The sequence below is a fragment of the Elgaria multicarinata genome, chromosome 19, assembly GCF_023053635.1.
Source record: "Elgaria multicarinata webbii isolate HBS135686 ecotype San Diego chromosome 19, rElgMul1.1.pri, whole genome shotgun sequence".
NCBI classification, from domain to species: domain Eukaryota; kingdom Metazoa; phylum Chordata; class Lepidosauria; order Squamata; family Anguidae; genus Elgaria; species Elgaria multicarinata.
In genome coordinates this window covers 1,270,495-1,285,321 of record NC_086189.1, presented here as the reverse complement: position 1 = coordinate 1,285,321, position 14,827 = coordinate 1,270,495, and the positions used below count along the sequence as shown (strand labels likewise).

Genomic DNA, 14,827 nt, shown 5'->3' with positions numbered 1-14,827 from the left:
ATTTGAAGTGGGAGGGGGGAGAGGGGGTTCCATGTGGGGGGCGTGTAGGAGGAGAAGAGGGGTTATTGAAGGGAGCAGGGCTGGTGGTCTTTGGTGCAGCGGTGGGATGGAAGCAGAAAGCCATGGCCCTGGGGGTCTCTGATGCTGAGGACTGGCAGCTTGGGATGGGTGTGCACAGGGCTGGGGAGGCAGCGTGGGAGACTGCAGAGGGCAGCACGGTGCGGAGTTGAATGCACGGCACGGTTTGGTCAAAAAGGCTGCCTTTATTCATGCCGGTGACACACCGGGAAGGCCGATTTGAAAGAGACGCTGACCTGCGGCAACGGCACCAAATGCTCCTTGGACACCACCTCACTGCGGTGGCAGGCGGAGGAATTCATCGTCCCCTGGGAGGAAGGAAAGAAAGGAGAAAGATGGCCGGGGTGGGACAGGAAGGGTAGAGGGCTCCATGACTTTCCAGAGCACCTCCCCAACCTGGAGCCAGAGGGGCTGGGGGACTCCCAGAGTCCCCCAGCCAGGAGAGCAGATGCCACCTTCAGAGAAGCTTCCCCCTTTCACCTACAGCTGGCTGGGGGATTCTGGGATTTGTAGCCCAACACATCTGGAGGGCTCCAGGTTGGCGAAGACTTATTGCTGTGCACACACAACAGCCCTGCTTTGTCAGGGGTTCTGTTCAGGACTGCCTGAAAGGAGGGCGGGGAGGACTGTACCATCGGGGAGGACGCCGCAGTACTCCTTGCACTCCTTCTCCAGGTAAAACTTGTTCGCGTTGCTTCCACAGCCCTTGAAAGTGACGCATTTGCCCTGGTTTGCGTCAAAGGCCCAAAATGTGTCATCACAAGCACCTCCGGGGACAATGGGGAGGCGGCAGGCCGCTGGGGAGGAGAGAGAGAGAGGACAGTGAAGGTGGTGAAGGGGGCCAGGAACACCCCCCTCCCCATGTGCATTGGGGTGAGCTTTGAGGGCTGCAAACTGGCCCACAGACCACCCAGCCAGGCAGGGCTCCTCTGGCTGCCCCCCCCCCCCCGGTGGTGTAGCGTCACCACGGCTCGCAGGGAACTGGGACTCTTTTATAAGCAAGGACCTTGATGTTATCTGAGACACACCCCCCCCCCCCACACACCCCGGCAGACTCCCCTGTTCCTCCTGAGCTTAGCTGCATCCTCACAGTAGCTTGGGGGGGGGATGGTTTTCCTGGAAGCAATGCAAGTAATCTATCAGCAAAGTCTTCGGGGAAGCCTGGTCTTGAATGGGCAGTTCAGAGCCACCCGCTTGGCAAAAGACCCGCTCTGGGTGGAGGTGGGATCTCTCGGATGTGTTTGCTGAGATCGATCAATGGAGCGGCCTGCAATTGTGGACCCCCCTTGGGGGTGCAGCCAGGGGAGCAGCCATGATGAGCACCCGCCCATTTGCCCAAGCGGTGCGGTGCGCTGCCCTGCTGCCTTACCCTCCGTCCTGCACGTCTGGAGGCAGGCCCTCTCCGAGTGGAAGTTGTTGGCGTTCCCGAGGCAGCCCCCGAAGAAGAAGGCCTCACACATCTGGGAAGTGCCGTTGTAGAAGTACCGCATCTGCATTTTGTGGCACGGTCCCAGTTCCCTTGGCAAGTGGCAGTCATCTGGAGGCGGCAAAGGGGGTGTTTATGGGAGTGCAGCCCAGCCCTTGAGCGGAAGCAAGCGGGGCTACTTCTTGCCCACCTGCTCAGGTGCTCAGTGTAGGCAGGAAACTCTGAGGCGCCTGCCCTGCTCTCCGTCTGGATGGCTCTTTGACCTTCAACCAGACTTGGGCAGGGCAGCCCATCCAAGAGAGGACTGTCCTCTGACAGAGGACCGGCCTCTGTAAAAGAAGCCACCTGCCCACCCTAATAGCCAAGGTTTAAGGAAGCCCCTTTGGATCTGGGTCAGGTCTGGGTCTTAGCCCAGGGAGCGCCCATGGCCTGGGCGTGTACCAGCTGCCTTAGGGGCCCTCGGTGGCACAAATGGACGCAGGGTGTGCAACATCAGCCCTTCTGACTGGCCAGCAGCAAGATGGCTCTGGATTGGCTAGGCTTAGTATAAATACCGGGGGCTTGGCCTTCTGACTTTATCCAGTCTCCTGAGCTTCCATCTCCTCAGGAACTCCACACCGGAGAGGGCGCCCTCGAGGTCGAGAGACTTTGGCACAGCAGCCCATGAGGGCAGCAGAGACCTGCACCAGAGGTGCTTGGACTGCAGCGTCCATCAACCCTTGCCACTGGCAATGCCGGTTAGGGCTTAGGGGAGTTGCAGGCCCACAACCTCTAGGGGGGCAGAAGCTGCCCGCCCCCAGCCTAGAGGAGGACTCCCTTTCTCCAAACCCCATAGCAGGGAGACTCTGCGTGGGGAACTGACCTTCCTGGTTGCCAGGGGCATTTTGCAAGGGGCCGTCCGCAGAGCCTCCGTCGTCGGAAAAGGTGGTCCTCCGAACCCTCTGCCGAGGCAAGAAACGTTGCTAGCAGTTGGCGATTCATAATCGCAAAAGCGCACGTGTCTTCGCTCCGTTCCCCGGCCACGCACAACTCCAGAGTGGCTGAGGCACATCGGACGTGGAGGTGAGGTTTTGCCTTCTGGGGGTCTCTTGGGGCTGCATTACAGCAGTGCCAGCTGCAGGGTTTTGGGGGCCCACCTTCAGTGGGCCGCCTCTTCCCTGAGTCCACCTTGTCAGCTGCCCTTGCTCCTCCTCCTCTTCCTCCTCTTTCTCATCATGGCTCCCACTTGCTTCCTTGACAGGGGGCTGCGGCGTCTCCTCCTCCTCCTCCTCCCCACCTCTGTTGTCTGGGCTGGAGCGAGTGGCAGCAGGTGAACGAGCAGGTTGCAAGGGAGAAGGGGAGGAGGCGCAACTCCAGGGGGCTGTGGAAAGTGGGCCCCCACTGGGGAGCAGGCCCTTGGCCGCTGCCCTGCCAGGTCGACCCTCGATGCTGGCCCTGCGTTAAAGCATGGCTGTCATCTCCGCCTGTCTCAACTGAACAAAATCCCCCGGGTGCTCGTGTGACCCCGCCCCCAAAGAGTCCGATTTTAAACTGAGTCGCCTACCTGCGGTTCATGCTGCTGTTCAGAAGGGACGCACTCTCCTGGGAAGAGCGGCAGGAGGGAGAGGTGTTAGCGAGGAAAGGCTAAGAGTTGGAGCCCCCCAGACCCAAGCCTGGACCCCGAAGAGGTGATATTTGGGTGTAAAGGGGAGCCCCTGCAGCAACCAGGCTTGGCAGAAGGTGAAGTGGAGTGGGCAGACTTGCTGGTGATGCTCCAGTTGCCCTTCTCGAAATAGCCAGAACGAAAAGCCAAACAGAGGGCCAACAGCAAGCAGGGCTTTCATTGCAACTAAGTGCAACATCCTTTTGGTTTCGGAAGGGGGAAATCTTGAACATGAGTGAGCTTCCAAGGTGCAGCCCAGCATGAAACAGCTTCCCAGGAGCCTCACCCACCCAGCCCTGGTCTTTCTGCTTGAGTCTGAAGTCTGTGGCGACTGAGAGCTGCGCCAGGCAGCCTCCTCTCAGGCAGGGTGGGGGTGAGGGGGGAGCTCCCAGGAACCTTTAACCATTTGATTAATTCTATGTTTTATTCCTCACCCTGCGTCTTTGGCTGGCATATCGTTTGGGAATTATTGCGATCATGACTGCAAAGTACAAGCAGAGCTACCTTCTGTAGTTTAACCTTGAATGACTCTTGCATAAGAACCTGGAGCTTGCTGTGAATAGCGCCCCTTCCTTAATCTGTCTCTCTCTCTGAAATGCCCCCCACCTTCCGCTCCAGACCTGGAAATACGCATCCCCCACCCACCCATCCACCCACACTTTTAGGCCCTCACTTGCCTTTATTAATCAGGTTGAAAATGGCGTCCTCAGGAATCCCCAGTCCCAGGGCAAAGTGCCTGAACTGGGTCAAGAGATTCTCACTCAGCTCCGGGCTCCTCCCTGAAAAGGAAAAGAGGAGGCGTGACCCACCCAGTGGTGGGCCCACTTAGGACAATCATGCTATTTGGATGCGACGTGCACTGCAGGTGGCAAGTCCTGGCCAGAAGAGCTAAATTGAGCCTCCATGTTTAGAGGGAGCCTTCCTCCTCCAAATTCCAGGCATGGGGCAGTCCCAACCCCACCCCTACCCCCGCCCCACTTCTGTGCTTTCAAAGGCATCTGGCTGCACACTGTTGGAAGCAGCGTGTGTGGTATAATCCTGCAAGACAAGGGCTGAGTTCGGACGACACACTAATCAACTCTCTCTCTGTGTGTGTGTGTGTGTGTAATAGAAATAGAATGGGAAACAGCCATTGACTAGCATATTGTCTGAACTCAGCCAAGGACTTGACACTCCCAAGTGGCTTTAAGCCTCATGTTTGTTTTGGGGAAGGCGATGAGAATTTGCCATCGACCCTCCTTGGCCAGAGGAAGTGACATAAGTCTGGCTTGCCGTGTCGACGGACTCTATATGTGTTCAGCGGCGCTCGGGGTCCCTTAGGGGTAGAACTCAGTCCAGCCCGTGCTTGTTCATGATGAGGCTGTAGCTCAAAGGCAGAGCCCCCACTTGGCATGCAGGAGGCCCCGGGTTCTAACCCCCCACCCCCAGCAGCATCTCCAAGGAGGGCTGGGGGAAAGAAGCCTGCCTGGAACCCCGGGGAGCCAGGGGTGCTGCCAACCCATGTTGAAAAGACTGGGCTGAATGGACCAAGGCAACAGGAGGCAGCTTCTGCTGTTCCTACGGTGCACAGCTAACCCTGTGTCAAGTATAGGTACAAGGCCGGCCTTGTACCTTGTGGGTAGATTTATTAGGAAATAGTTTGAGGATGTCAGATGTCTCTGCAAGCTTATCTCTGTAAGAAGTTCCCAAGCTTGCTTACTCCCTGTTGCGGCCTTGAAGCTGCTGGTTCTCTGGGAACTTCAGAGTATTTTGGAAAAGGTGGGGGCCGCTCTTTGAAGTGAGTTGTAACATCCTGCCCTCTTGGCATGTAGGCATAGTTTACAGGTCAGAGGACTTGTCTGTCAAGTGGCTTTGAATAAGCCTTAAATGCTGGTGCAAAGCTGAAAAAACTTTGCTAGGTTTCATCTCTTGACGCAACACCTGACCTCCCTCCTGCTTGGGATTCCATCTCCGCTTGGGACTTTGAAAGCACTCTGCACATGGACGCTTTGCTATTTGGACTTTGGATTTCTAAGAACTGTGCCGTGAAAAGTAGTGAGGCTTTTCATAGACTTGGACTTGCATATGCTTTGGAGTCTGTGTTCATGCCGAGACTCAGGTGGCAGGGATGGGACTCCTGGGCCTGAGGCATCACTTTTCCTGAAGTCATGGTAACGGAGTCAGCTCAGTAGTGGTGGTGCGTGATGGATCTCTCTGCCCGGCTCTGTGGCTCAGAGCAGCCTTTCCTGGGACTTTGTTTTAGGAGATTGGCCATGTCCCTTTGAGGTGCCAGCCTATGCGGCATCTGGAGAAGCTCAAAGCAGTTCCTGGCGTACCCTATTCCCCCACCCACCCCGAGTGTTTGCCGTAAGGATCGGTTCAGAAAAAAGAGGGTCAACAAACAGAAAACTAAAATATTAACCAAGATTATGAAATTACAAGAACAAGGGAAGTTGATTGAGAAGATGGGCTTTAAAATTTAGAAAAAAGTAAAATATTTGGGAGTTGTGCTGACAAACATGAATTGTATGTTATATGCTAATAATTATGTGAAAATGTGGAATGAAGTTAAAGATGACCTAGCTAAATGGGAGAAAGCGAGGCTATCCCTGTTGGGAAGAATTGCCACGATAAAAATGAATGTATTGCTGAGAATGTTATTTTTGTTCCAGACGGTGCCTGTTATAAAAAGGGATGCATCATTCAAGCAATGGCATAGAGATATCTCTAGATTTATTTGGCAAGGTAAAAAACCAAGAGTAAAAATTAAAGTTTTACAAGATGCCAAAGAAAGAGGAGATCTGGGACTTCCCGATCTAAAACTAGATCCACACCTGTTGCTTGGTGTGGATGAAAGAATGGGTAGTGCTGGAGAACAGACGATTGTTAGAACTGGAGGGGCACGCTATAAGATTTGGGTGGCATGGATATCTCTGGTGTGGGAAAGCTAAGGTCAATGTGGATTTTAATAATTACTTTATAAGACGCACAATTTTGAATGTATAGAAGAAATATAAATTGAGATTATGTCAGAAGACTCCAATGTGGGTGTCAGTCCAAGAAGCTTTCTATAGAAGAGAATTGTCGAGTGGACATAAATGGTTAAAATATAGGGATGTCTTGGAGACATCCCAAGGAGAGTGTAAGCTAAAAACGAGAGAAGAGTTGCTAAAAGAGGGACACGTACGCCAATGTTTTTCGTATTTACAGATTCAGGAGAAGTTTAAGAGCGATGTAAGAGCGGGAGGATTCGAGGGCTCAATGTCATTGTTTGAAGAGGAATTATGTACTAATGAAGAACATCTTATTGCCAAAGTATATAAACTATTGTTAAAGTTGGAGGGAGAGAAAGAACAAATGATGGACTGTACAGTCAGATGGGGAAACAATGTGGGGCATAAAATCCCAATAGAACTATGGAAAAACATGTGGACAAAAGGTTTAAAGTATACACTAAGTACCAGATTAAAGGAGAACTTTTATAAGATGATGTATAGATGGTATATGTCCCCCTCAAAGTTTGCAAAAATGTAGAGTGGTTGTTTGAAGGACCATTGGAAGTGTGAAGAGCAAGGAGGAACATTTTACCACATGTGGTGGTCTTGCAAAAGGGCAAAGGCATACTGCGGCCATAGCTAGACCGAAGGTTTATCCCTGGATCGTCCAGGGGTCAAACCTGTTCCTCTAGGTGACACACAGGGGATCCAGTGCTCAGGCAGGGGCGAACCCTGGATGATCCCAGGATAGACCTTAGGTCTAGCCGTGGCCTGGGTTAAAATACATGCATTAATGCAAAACAATGTGAAAGTAAATGTAGAAATGAAACCAGAAATGTTTTTGCTTGGACTGATGGATGATCAATTAAAAGAGAAAGGACTGTTATTCCAATATATGACAACGGCTGCAAGATTGTTATATGCGCAATATTGGGAAAAAACACAAGTACCATCAATGGAAGAATGGCTCCTCAAGGTGCTGGAATTGGCAGAGATGGCGAAATTAAAGGTGTTAGTAAAAGAGAGAACAATAGCTTCATATTTTGTGAACCGCCCAGAGAGCTTTGGCTATTGGGCGGTATAAAAATGTAATAAATAAATAAATAAATAAATAAAGGACTGGAAACCTTTTATTGAATATATAAAAGAACTGCAAAAGGATGATTTATTTGTATGTGGATTTTTTATATAACTTGTATTCTTGCATTTGATAAATGTACTTGCTTGCTCTTATGAAATCCAGATCTGGTAAACTAGAAATATGACACTTGCCGTCTGACATGAAGATTGCTTTAAATGGAATATAGCCATATGTATTTGTGACCATTTTAGTAGTTGTTTATGTTGTGATGTGGTTTGTATGGTTTATATTGTTGTTTTACCTTTCCTTATGTGTTCTGTTTATGTGGAAAATTAATAAAAGTATTAATGTTAAAAAGGAAAAAAAAAGAGCCTAAAGCTTTCTCTAACCATCGTTCAGCTTTAAGTGTGTTTTGGAGACTCTGTAACCACTAAGTGCCCGGCCTGAAAAGGCCCTCTCAAGCGCCCGGCGTTCTCGATGCAGAAACCCCCCATTCTCTTTCCGTTCCCTGTCCTGGATGACAGGGGCTCAGTTGTGGTGATAAAGAGGGGAGGGAAAGGCTGCTGCACTCTAGCCATGTTCAGAGGCACTCTCACTTTTGTTATGGCAAACCAAGTCACTGAGCTGTTTAGGAGTCAGAAATGTCACATTTCAGGCCCTGGTAGTGGTGTGACCAACTCAGGGGTGAGCTTGGATTTGGGGCCCAGTGAATCTCCCCCTGTTCCTCCATGCCTTGCTCCAGTCTTCCCAATGTGTTGGACTTCAACCCCATCACCCCCAGCATGGCCATGGCTGGGGGTGTTGGAGGTTGTAGTCCAACATGTAGTGAGGGCAAGAGGTTGGCAAAGGCTGGCTTATAATCCCGTTCCTCACTTGGGGGCCGCTTACCGTAAAGTTTAGCCGTGGTGCTGAGTCCTTGGGTGCTGTTCTTCACCATCACAAGGATGGCATACTCGTCATAGTTGGTGCGGGCCATGTAATTCTCAATGTTTGCCTGCCGCCCTGGAGCGAAAGATGGAAAAGGGGATTTGCCGGGAGAACAAATGTCTCGTATTCTGTGACCCAACCCCGGTCAGCTGGGACGACGGCTCCTTTAATGTAATCTCATTAGGAAATGGCCGCCCTGTTTTTGTGACCTGGTTTTACTGCTGCAGCTTTTTAAATTTGCCCATCTTGTTATTGTTTACTGTGTGGCTTATTGCTTAGGGTTGTATGAATATCACTAATCCAGCCTGAAGATCTGGACCAGTGCATTAAAAAAAGACGGGCAGCTTTTCAACGGATTGACTCATTTGCTTTTTGCACCAGGCAGTTTGGGAATTTGCATTGAATTGGCAGTTTGAATTGAGCAGGGGGTTGGACTCGATGGCTTTGTAGGCCTCTTCCAACTCTGCTATTCTGTGATTCTATGAATTACGACTCCCATTCTGCGTGCGTGTCCCACTACTACATGTCACATTGTTTTGGGTGGCTGCGCCCACGGGGCCTCTGCTCATTGGCACGGACAGGCGGTTAGCGGGCCCATGGGCCTGTCTGGCAGGGCCTTGCGGTTTGGGGCTGGGGCTGGCAAAGAGATTTCATTCCCCCATCCCTTCAGTGGCAAAACAAAGGCCACCTGTTGTGTTGGCGACGCCCTACGGGCCTGACGCTCCAAGGTCTACACAAAGAGGTGCATTACCCTCCCGTCTGTCTCTGGTTCTCTTTCCTTCCAAGAAAAGAGATCTGTTCAACGACTACACCTGAATCATCCTATGGGTCCGGGAAGAAGGACGTGCAAAAATATCAAAAGAGGAATCCCCCTGGGTCATACTGGACAACTGAGGAGTAAACACATCTCTCTTGGTTGGACACGTACCAGCATGGTAGTATTGGATTTTCCCTGGAATGTCGGTCTTCTGGTAATCTGCAGTAACCTTGCTGCACACGCCTTGCCTGCAACGGGAAAGAAGGTGGGGGCACTTCTCAGCTCTTCTTCTCCGGAACAAAGAAAGCCGAGTTGGTAAATTGATTAAATCTGCATGCATTGGCATAGGAGGGCAGGTCTCTCTCTCTCTCTGAGAGCAAGAGCGAGAGAGAAACAATCACTATGAAGAAAGAACAGCTTTTTTTGCTCTCTCTTTTTTAAAGACAATGTGTAGGTGAATTGCTTGCAGGCGGTGTCCCCCCTCAACTGACACTCCGAGAGCAGGGAGGATGGTTCTTGCCATTTGCAGTTTTTAGACAAAATAATAAAAAATGTGCTTAAAATAGAAGAATTGCCTATATGATTAACGGGGGAACCTTTTTAGTCAAACAAAATGTTTTTAACTAATTAAAACCTGACAGATCAACTGACAAAGCATTGCAGCTTGTCTGACAACATCTCTCTGTATAAAAATTAACTGGACCAGTTGGTGCCAGCTAGAGATGTGAAGGCCTGGAAAAAAAACAGAAAAATTAGGAAAAAACACATTTCCCCCTGTTTTTTCCCAAAGCCTTTTTTGGTTTCCCCCCGAAAAATTGGAAAAATGGAAAAAAAAACAAAGAAAAAACGGATTGCGGGATGTTTTATTTTAGCATGATGAATCAAATGTTTAAGACAAGGTGTTCAGATATTTACTTCTCCAAATGATTTCTAAAAACAGTATCAGATTATTACAATGTCTGTGCACCAAGGACAAGCAAGTCCTAGGTTGCAAACTGACAACTCTCAAATGCAAGAGCAAGATGCATTTCTGCCTCTAGGGGGCAACACTGCCACTGAAGCAGAGACTGAAACTACCGTATTTCTTCGATTGTAAGACGCCATCGATTGTAAGACGCACACTAATTTCAGCACCACCAACAGAAAAAAAGCTTTGATTCTAACAATAATAATCGCACCTGCGATTCTAAGACGCACCCCGTTTTAGAGATGTTTATATGGGGAAAAAAGTGCGTCTTAGAATCGAAGAAATACGGTAATAATGAGAAAATGAGTCTGATTAAATTTCATGCGTATTCATTGACTCATGGTCCCACCCCGTTCTTTTTATGGGAATGGGGGCTTTATGTCTTGACATTGGAGGACTAGCGGAGACATAAATATTTTTCTTTGTTACTAATGTTGGTGGTTTCTTCAGTTGTTTTTTTCAAGTGTTCCTACCAGTTCAGGAGCTTGTAGCTCCATTTGTTACCAAAAAAAAGTAAAGCAAGTAAATTAATTTTGTAATAATTGTTTGAATACACTACTTTTAATACACCAAATGTAATAATTTTATGCCAAACCAACTTGGACATAATTACATTTTATGTTCCTAAAGTAACAAAGTGACTTTCAATCTGTAAAAAGTGCTAATGTTGCATTATTTCAATTTTCCGGAAAATTTCAATCCCCCCCCCCCCCAAAAATGGGGGGAAACCCCCCGTTTTTCCCCCATGGCTTCAAAATTTCCAGAATTTTTACACCTCTCGTGCCAGCCCAGAAAGTAACACCAGAAGTATAGACCTGTCCCAGAGTTGGAGCCAGATTCACGCTGGATGAACTGCACTGGCAGAAGTGGACTGTCCTCTGCCTCCTCCCCACCCTGGCAGCCCCTGCGGTCCCTTGGAAGTGCTACACAGCGACCTGATTTGCACATAACAACAACCCAGAATATGGGTTTAGTATGGGTTGTCATTGAATAATGGGACATCATTACATGTGACCCCTGCACTATGGGGTTGTTAACTACAAACAACCCATGAAGAGAATCCATGGTGCGTTGTTGGGTTGTGAATTCTGGGTTGTTCACAGTTAACAACCCATCATTAAAGGATAACACAGGATTTGAATATAATGGTGACCCACAATTCAACAATAAATATTTGTTATATTTACAAATAATTTAAAAAATAAATAAAAGGAGGAGGAGGAGGAGGAGGAAGCCCAGGGACTAAAAACAGGAAAAGAAGATGAACAGACAAGACGCATATCTTTCATGGAGGATAACAGCTGTTAGCTGCCCATGATGGCTGAACAGAACCGCCAAGTCCAGGAGGCCAACAGCAGGAGGGGCCAGCTTTCGGGCTTCGCAAGGCAACCGGTTGTCCATTGCGGGAAGCCAAATGCTGGATGGGCTGCGCCTTCAGCTGGATCCAGCAGCACTCTTCTGATATTCTCGTGGGACATCAATCAAGGAGGAGGTTTGCTCATTCTCTGGCCAGGAGCGCTGCCTTTTCCATTCCTCGCAGCTGAGCAGAACGTACCTGATGCGGGTGGAGGTGAGGCTGATCTCCTCACTTGTTTTCCCGGGGGCCACCACCAGCGTGCCCATGTTGAAGCGGTGCTGATGCTGCAACATCCAGCGGCAAGTCGTGCCGATTGCAATGCTGTACCATTTCCCATAGAGCTACAAAGGTGGGGAGAGAGGGAGAGATGGAGAGAGAGAGAGGGAGGGAGAGGGAGGGAGAGAGAGGGAGGGAGAGAGGGAGAGCATTCCTTTATAAACAAACAAGCAAACCAGCAAAATCTTTCCCTTCTAGTAATAAATACCAGGATTCTTTAAAGCCCCACTCCAGAAAGTCGGCCTGCCTTCCACCTGCCTTCCACCTGCCTTCTGCAGAAATGGCTCTTTCCCCTTTGGCACTCTGTTAGGGCACCGTTTGGCAACCCCGTCCTCCCCAGATGCCTTGGACTTCAGTTTCTATCAGCCCCACCCAGCATGCTGGGAGTTGTAGTCCAAAACATCTAATAGGCACCAGGTTGGAGCAGTCTGTGTTATGAAATAAATAAATCTCCTGCTCAATTGGCAAATGCACTCAGGGTGGTTTAAACAACCATAGGTGGCCTCTGGGTGCTTTAAAAGCTGCAGCCCAACGTTCCAATTAAATCATTCTCTTATTAGGAAAGAGGGAGAAAAATGTCTCCCTATCAGCACCCATCATCCCCAGCCATTAGCCATGCTGGCTGGGAATGATGGGAGTTGTGGTCCCACACATCTGGAGGGCACCAGGATGGTCTCCTCCAGCTGGCAAGGGTTTTCCAGGGTCTTGAGCTCCCGGAGGTGCGGGGATGAAACGGCTTCTCCCATCGTGCGAGGGCCCTCCTAGGAGCTCGCTTAGCGCAACGTCTGGCCTCAGCACACAGGAGTCAGCACACGCACATGCCCCGGCACTCCTCCGAGCTGGCCGTTACCTTCTGCTCTTCCAAATTCTCCTGGACCGGAATGGCATCGCCTGTTGTGACGGGATTCCCTCTGGCCAGAGCCAAGAGGGTTGCGGAGACGAGGAAGAGACGCGCCTGGAGCTTCATGGCGTTGAGGTTTCTCCTGCTGCACTGAGCTCCGGAGGGGCACGCCTGGCCCTGTGGTGCAGCCGCAGCAGCCGTGCTTTGGACATGAAGAAATCTGGACTTTGGTCTCCGGACAGCAGCTGGGGGTGAATGGCCTCGTCTTGCTGAAGAAAGGCCAGTGGCAGAGATGGTGCCAGCAGCACTCCAGGGAGGCCGCCTGGGACCTCCATATCCGCGGGTGGCGGAGGGGGGCTAGATGCAGAGGGGGGCCTCTGCCCCCCAATTGCCCCTTTCTCCCTTCTGTGGAGGCAAGTGGGCCCATCGGTGGAGGAGCGCCAGGGCTCCGTGCTGGAGCGCCGCTACTCATTTGTTCACTCTTTTACACTTATTACTTGTATTTCTTTATGATTTCTTTTTCAGTTATTGATACGCGACCTTTCAAGATACAAATCCTACCAAGGTGGCTTTCAGATCACATACAAATAATAAAAACACAATAAGAGATATGAACAGTGCAGTGTGGTGGCTAGAGTGTTGGCCTCAGAAGATACGGATTCTCGTCCCCACTCATCCATGAAGCTCACTGGGTGACATTGGGCCAGTCCTTGACCCTCAGCTTAAACGGAGAGAAAAGGAAGACCATGTACGTCTCATTGTGCTCCTTGCGAGAGGAAAAAAGGAGAGAGATAAACGTAATAGTCAATAAAAAATCAATAAACAAGTTAAAAAAGAATTTAAAAATTAATCATGTTCCCTCCCGCAGGCAGGGTGGCTTTGGGGAGATTTCATGGGAGGGAGCAGGATGGCTTGCATGCATTCTTAGTTGTCTATCCACAGTTTATTAAGCACCTGCTGTAATCGCTCTACCCCTGGAAAGTATATAACCCTGGGACGTGCACCCCAGACTCTCTCCCTGCTGGGGAAGTGGGGAGCCCCCTGTCACTGGCTTCCCCTTTAATCAAATGGGTGGGTGGCCTTTAAGCAGGCTTGCCTCCCCCAATGGCGCCGGAACAGACGTCAAGCTTGCGTGACAGATGCCAGGCCCTGGGTGGAATGCCATGGATGCATCCCGAGGGATGGGGGGAGGAATTTGTTGGGCTTGCACTTTAATGCAGACTTAACTAAGTTCACACCTTCAAATCAATACGTGAACTGAAGCTCAGTTTTCCCTTCAAAATTCGCACAATTTTGCAATGGAGTTCTCGAATCAAACAATGTGTACAAAATGTGTACAATGTGTATATTAGGGAAAAAATGTTAAAACTGCATGGTGTTAGGAAATTTACTTGCCAAAAAATATGTGTATCAGACAAAATTGCATACAAAAAATGCATTCGGAGAAATGTTATTATTATTGTTATTATTTATTTATTTATTTATTTATATAGCACCATCAGTGTACATGGTGCTGTACAGAATAAAACAATAAAATAGCAAAACCCTGCTGCATACTTTCATGCAATTTCTCAAAGTTTGGGATTTCCATTCTTAAGTTCAGAAAAAGAACTGAACTTGAGAATGGGAAAGTGAGAAACAGAAAAACTGAAACTGACAGATTCACCCATCCCTCTACTTCCCTCCACCTCCCGCCCAGACCTCTACCTGGAATTACCTTCCGCACACCCCTCTACTTGTCCTCTGCCAGGAACACTGCACCTGGACGGGCTCACCTGGCAGGATTCCCCGACGGCAGCACTGCCTGGCTGGGAGCAGAGCAGCCGCGGTGTCCCATGCGCCCACATGCAATGTCCTGTGCGGATCTTGGCCATCCCCACTTGGCGAGGTCTGACATGGCCGCCCACCCGGGGCCCCTCAGAGCTGAGGCGCTGCCGTTGAGCACACCTGCCCCAGGGGAGCGGGGAGTGACAGGCTACTCCATGGCGGGAGCAAGACATGGAGATCCACATGGCAGGCCCGTTGTGGCTGGGGCCACAGCGCGACTGTCCTCTACTCCCAGGTAGCAGCGGCCTGTGATGGGCCATTTATGTCAGTTGTTTTTGTCAGGTGCAGTATCTTACTGCAACTGTTTTTAGCTGTTTTTAATTGTGCTTAGCTTTTGCATATTAAAGACTGTGAGTTGTGTTTTTATCTTGTGTTTGTGGCTTGTAATTTTTGTCAACTGCACAGAGAACTTTAGTCGGTATAAAAATAAAATAAATAAAAATCAAACCTTGGCTTTGGCTTTGGGCCGCTCTTGCGAGGCTGCTGCATCCTTTGGTTCCAGGGGCGAGGAGCTCAGGGAGCCCTTTAGTGGTGCAATTGGGCTAAATCCAGCCCGGCCCCGTGCAGCGGGGCTGCTGCACCCCTCTTTTGCTTCCTCCCCATGACTGTTTGTTCCCAAGCAATCATTAACCAAAGCAAACAGCAGCACGCATCAACAGCTGCAAAACCCCCA

At 49.8% G+C, this 14,827-nt stretch overlaps 1 protein-coding gene across 2 annotated transcripts; it reads right to left on the bottom strand.

Moving 5' to 3' along the window:
- Positions 1-243: 243 nt before the first annotated feature.
- On the bottom strand, positions 244-12,532 carry AMBP (alpha-1-microglobulin/bikunin precursor). Of its 2 annotated transcripts, none has more exons than XM_063145015.1 (10): positions 12,337-12,532; positions 11,409-11,551; positions 9,058-9,173; positions 8,091-8,204; positions 3,824-3,925; positions 3,048-3,085; positions 2,367-2,445; positions 1,448-1,615; positions 711-875; positions 244-386 (listed from the first exon to the last, which is right to left on the bottom strand). In XM_063145015.1, the coding sequence occupies exons 1-10, from the start codon at positions 12,451-12,453 to the stop codon at positions 352-354; spliced, it is 1,077 nt and encodes a 358-aa protein (XP_063001085.1). In that variant the 5' UTR covers positions 12,454-12,532; the 3' UTR covers positions 244-351. The 2 variants fall into 2 exon arrangements, with proteins under 2 accessions (XP_063001085.1, XP_063001087.1); XM_063145017.1 differs by having other exon boundaries at positions 9,058-9,134; positions 12,337-12,529.
- Between the last annotated feature and the right edge of the window lie 2,295 nt (positions 12,533-14,827).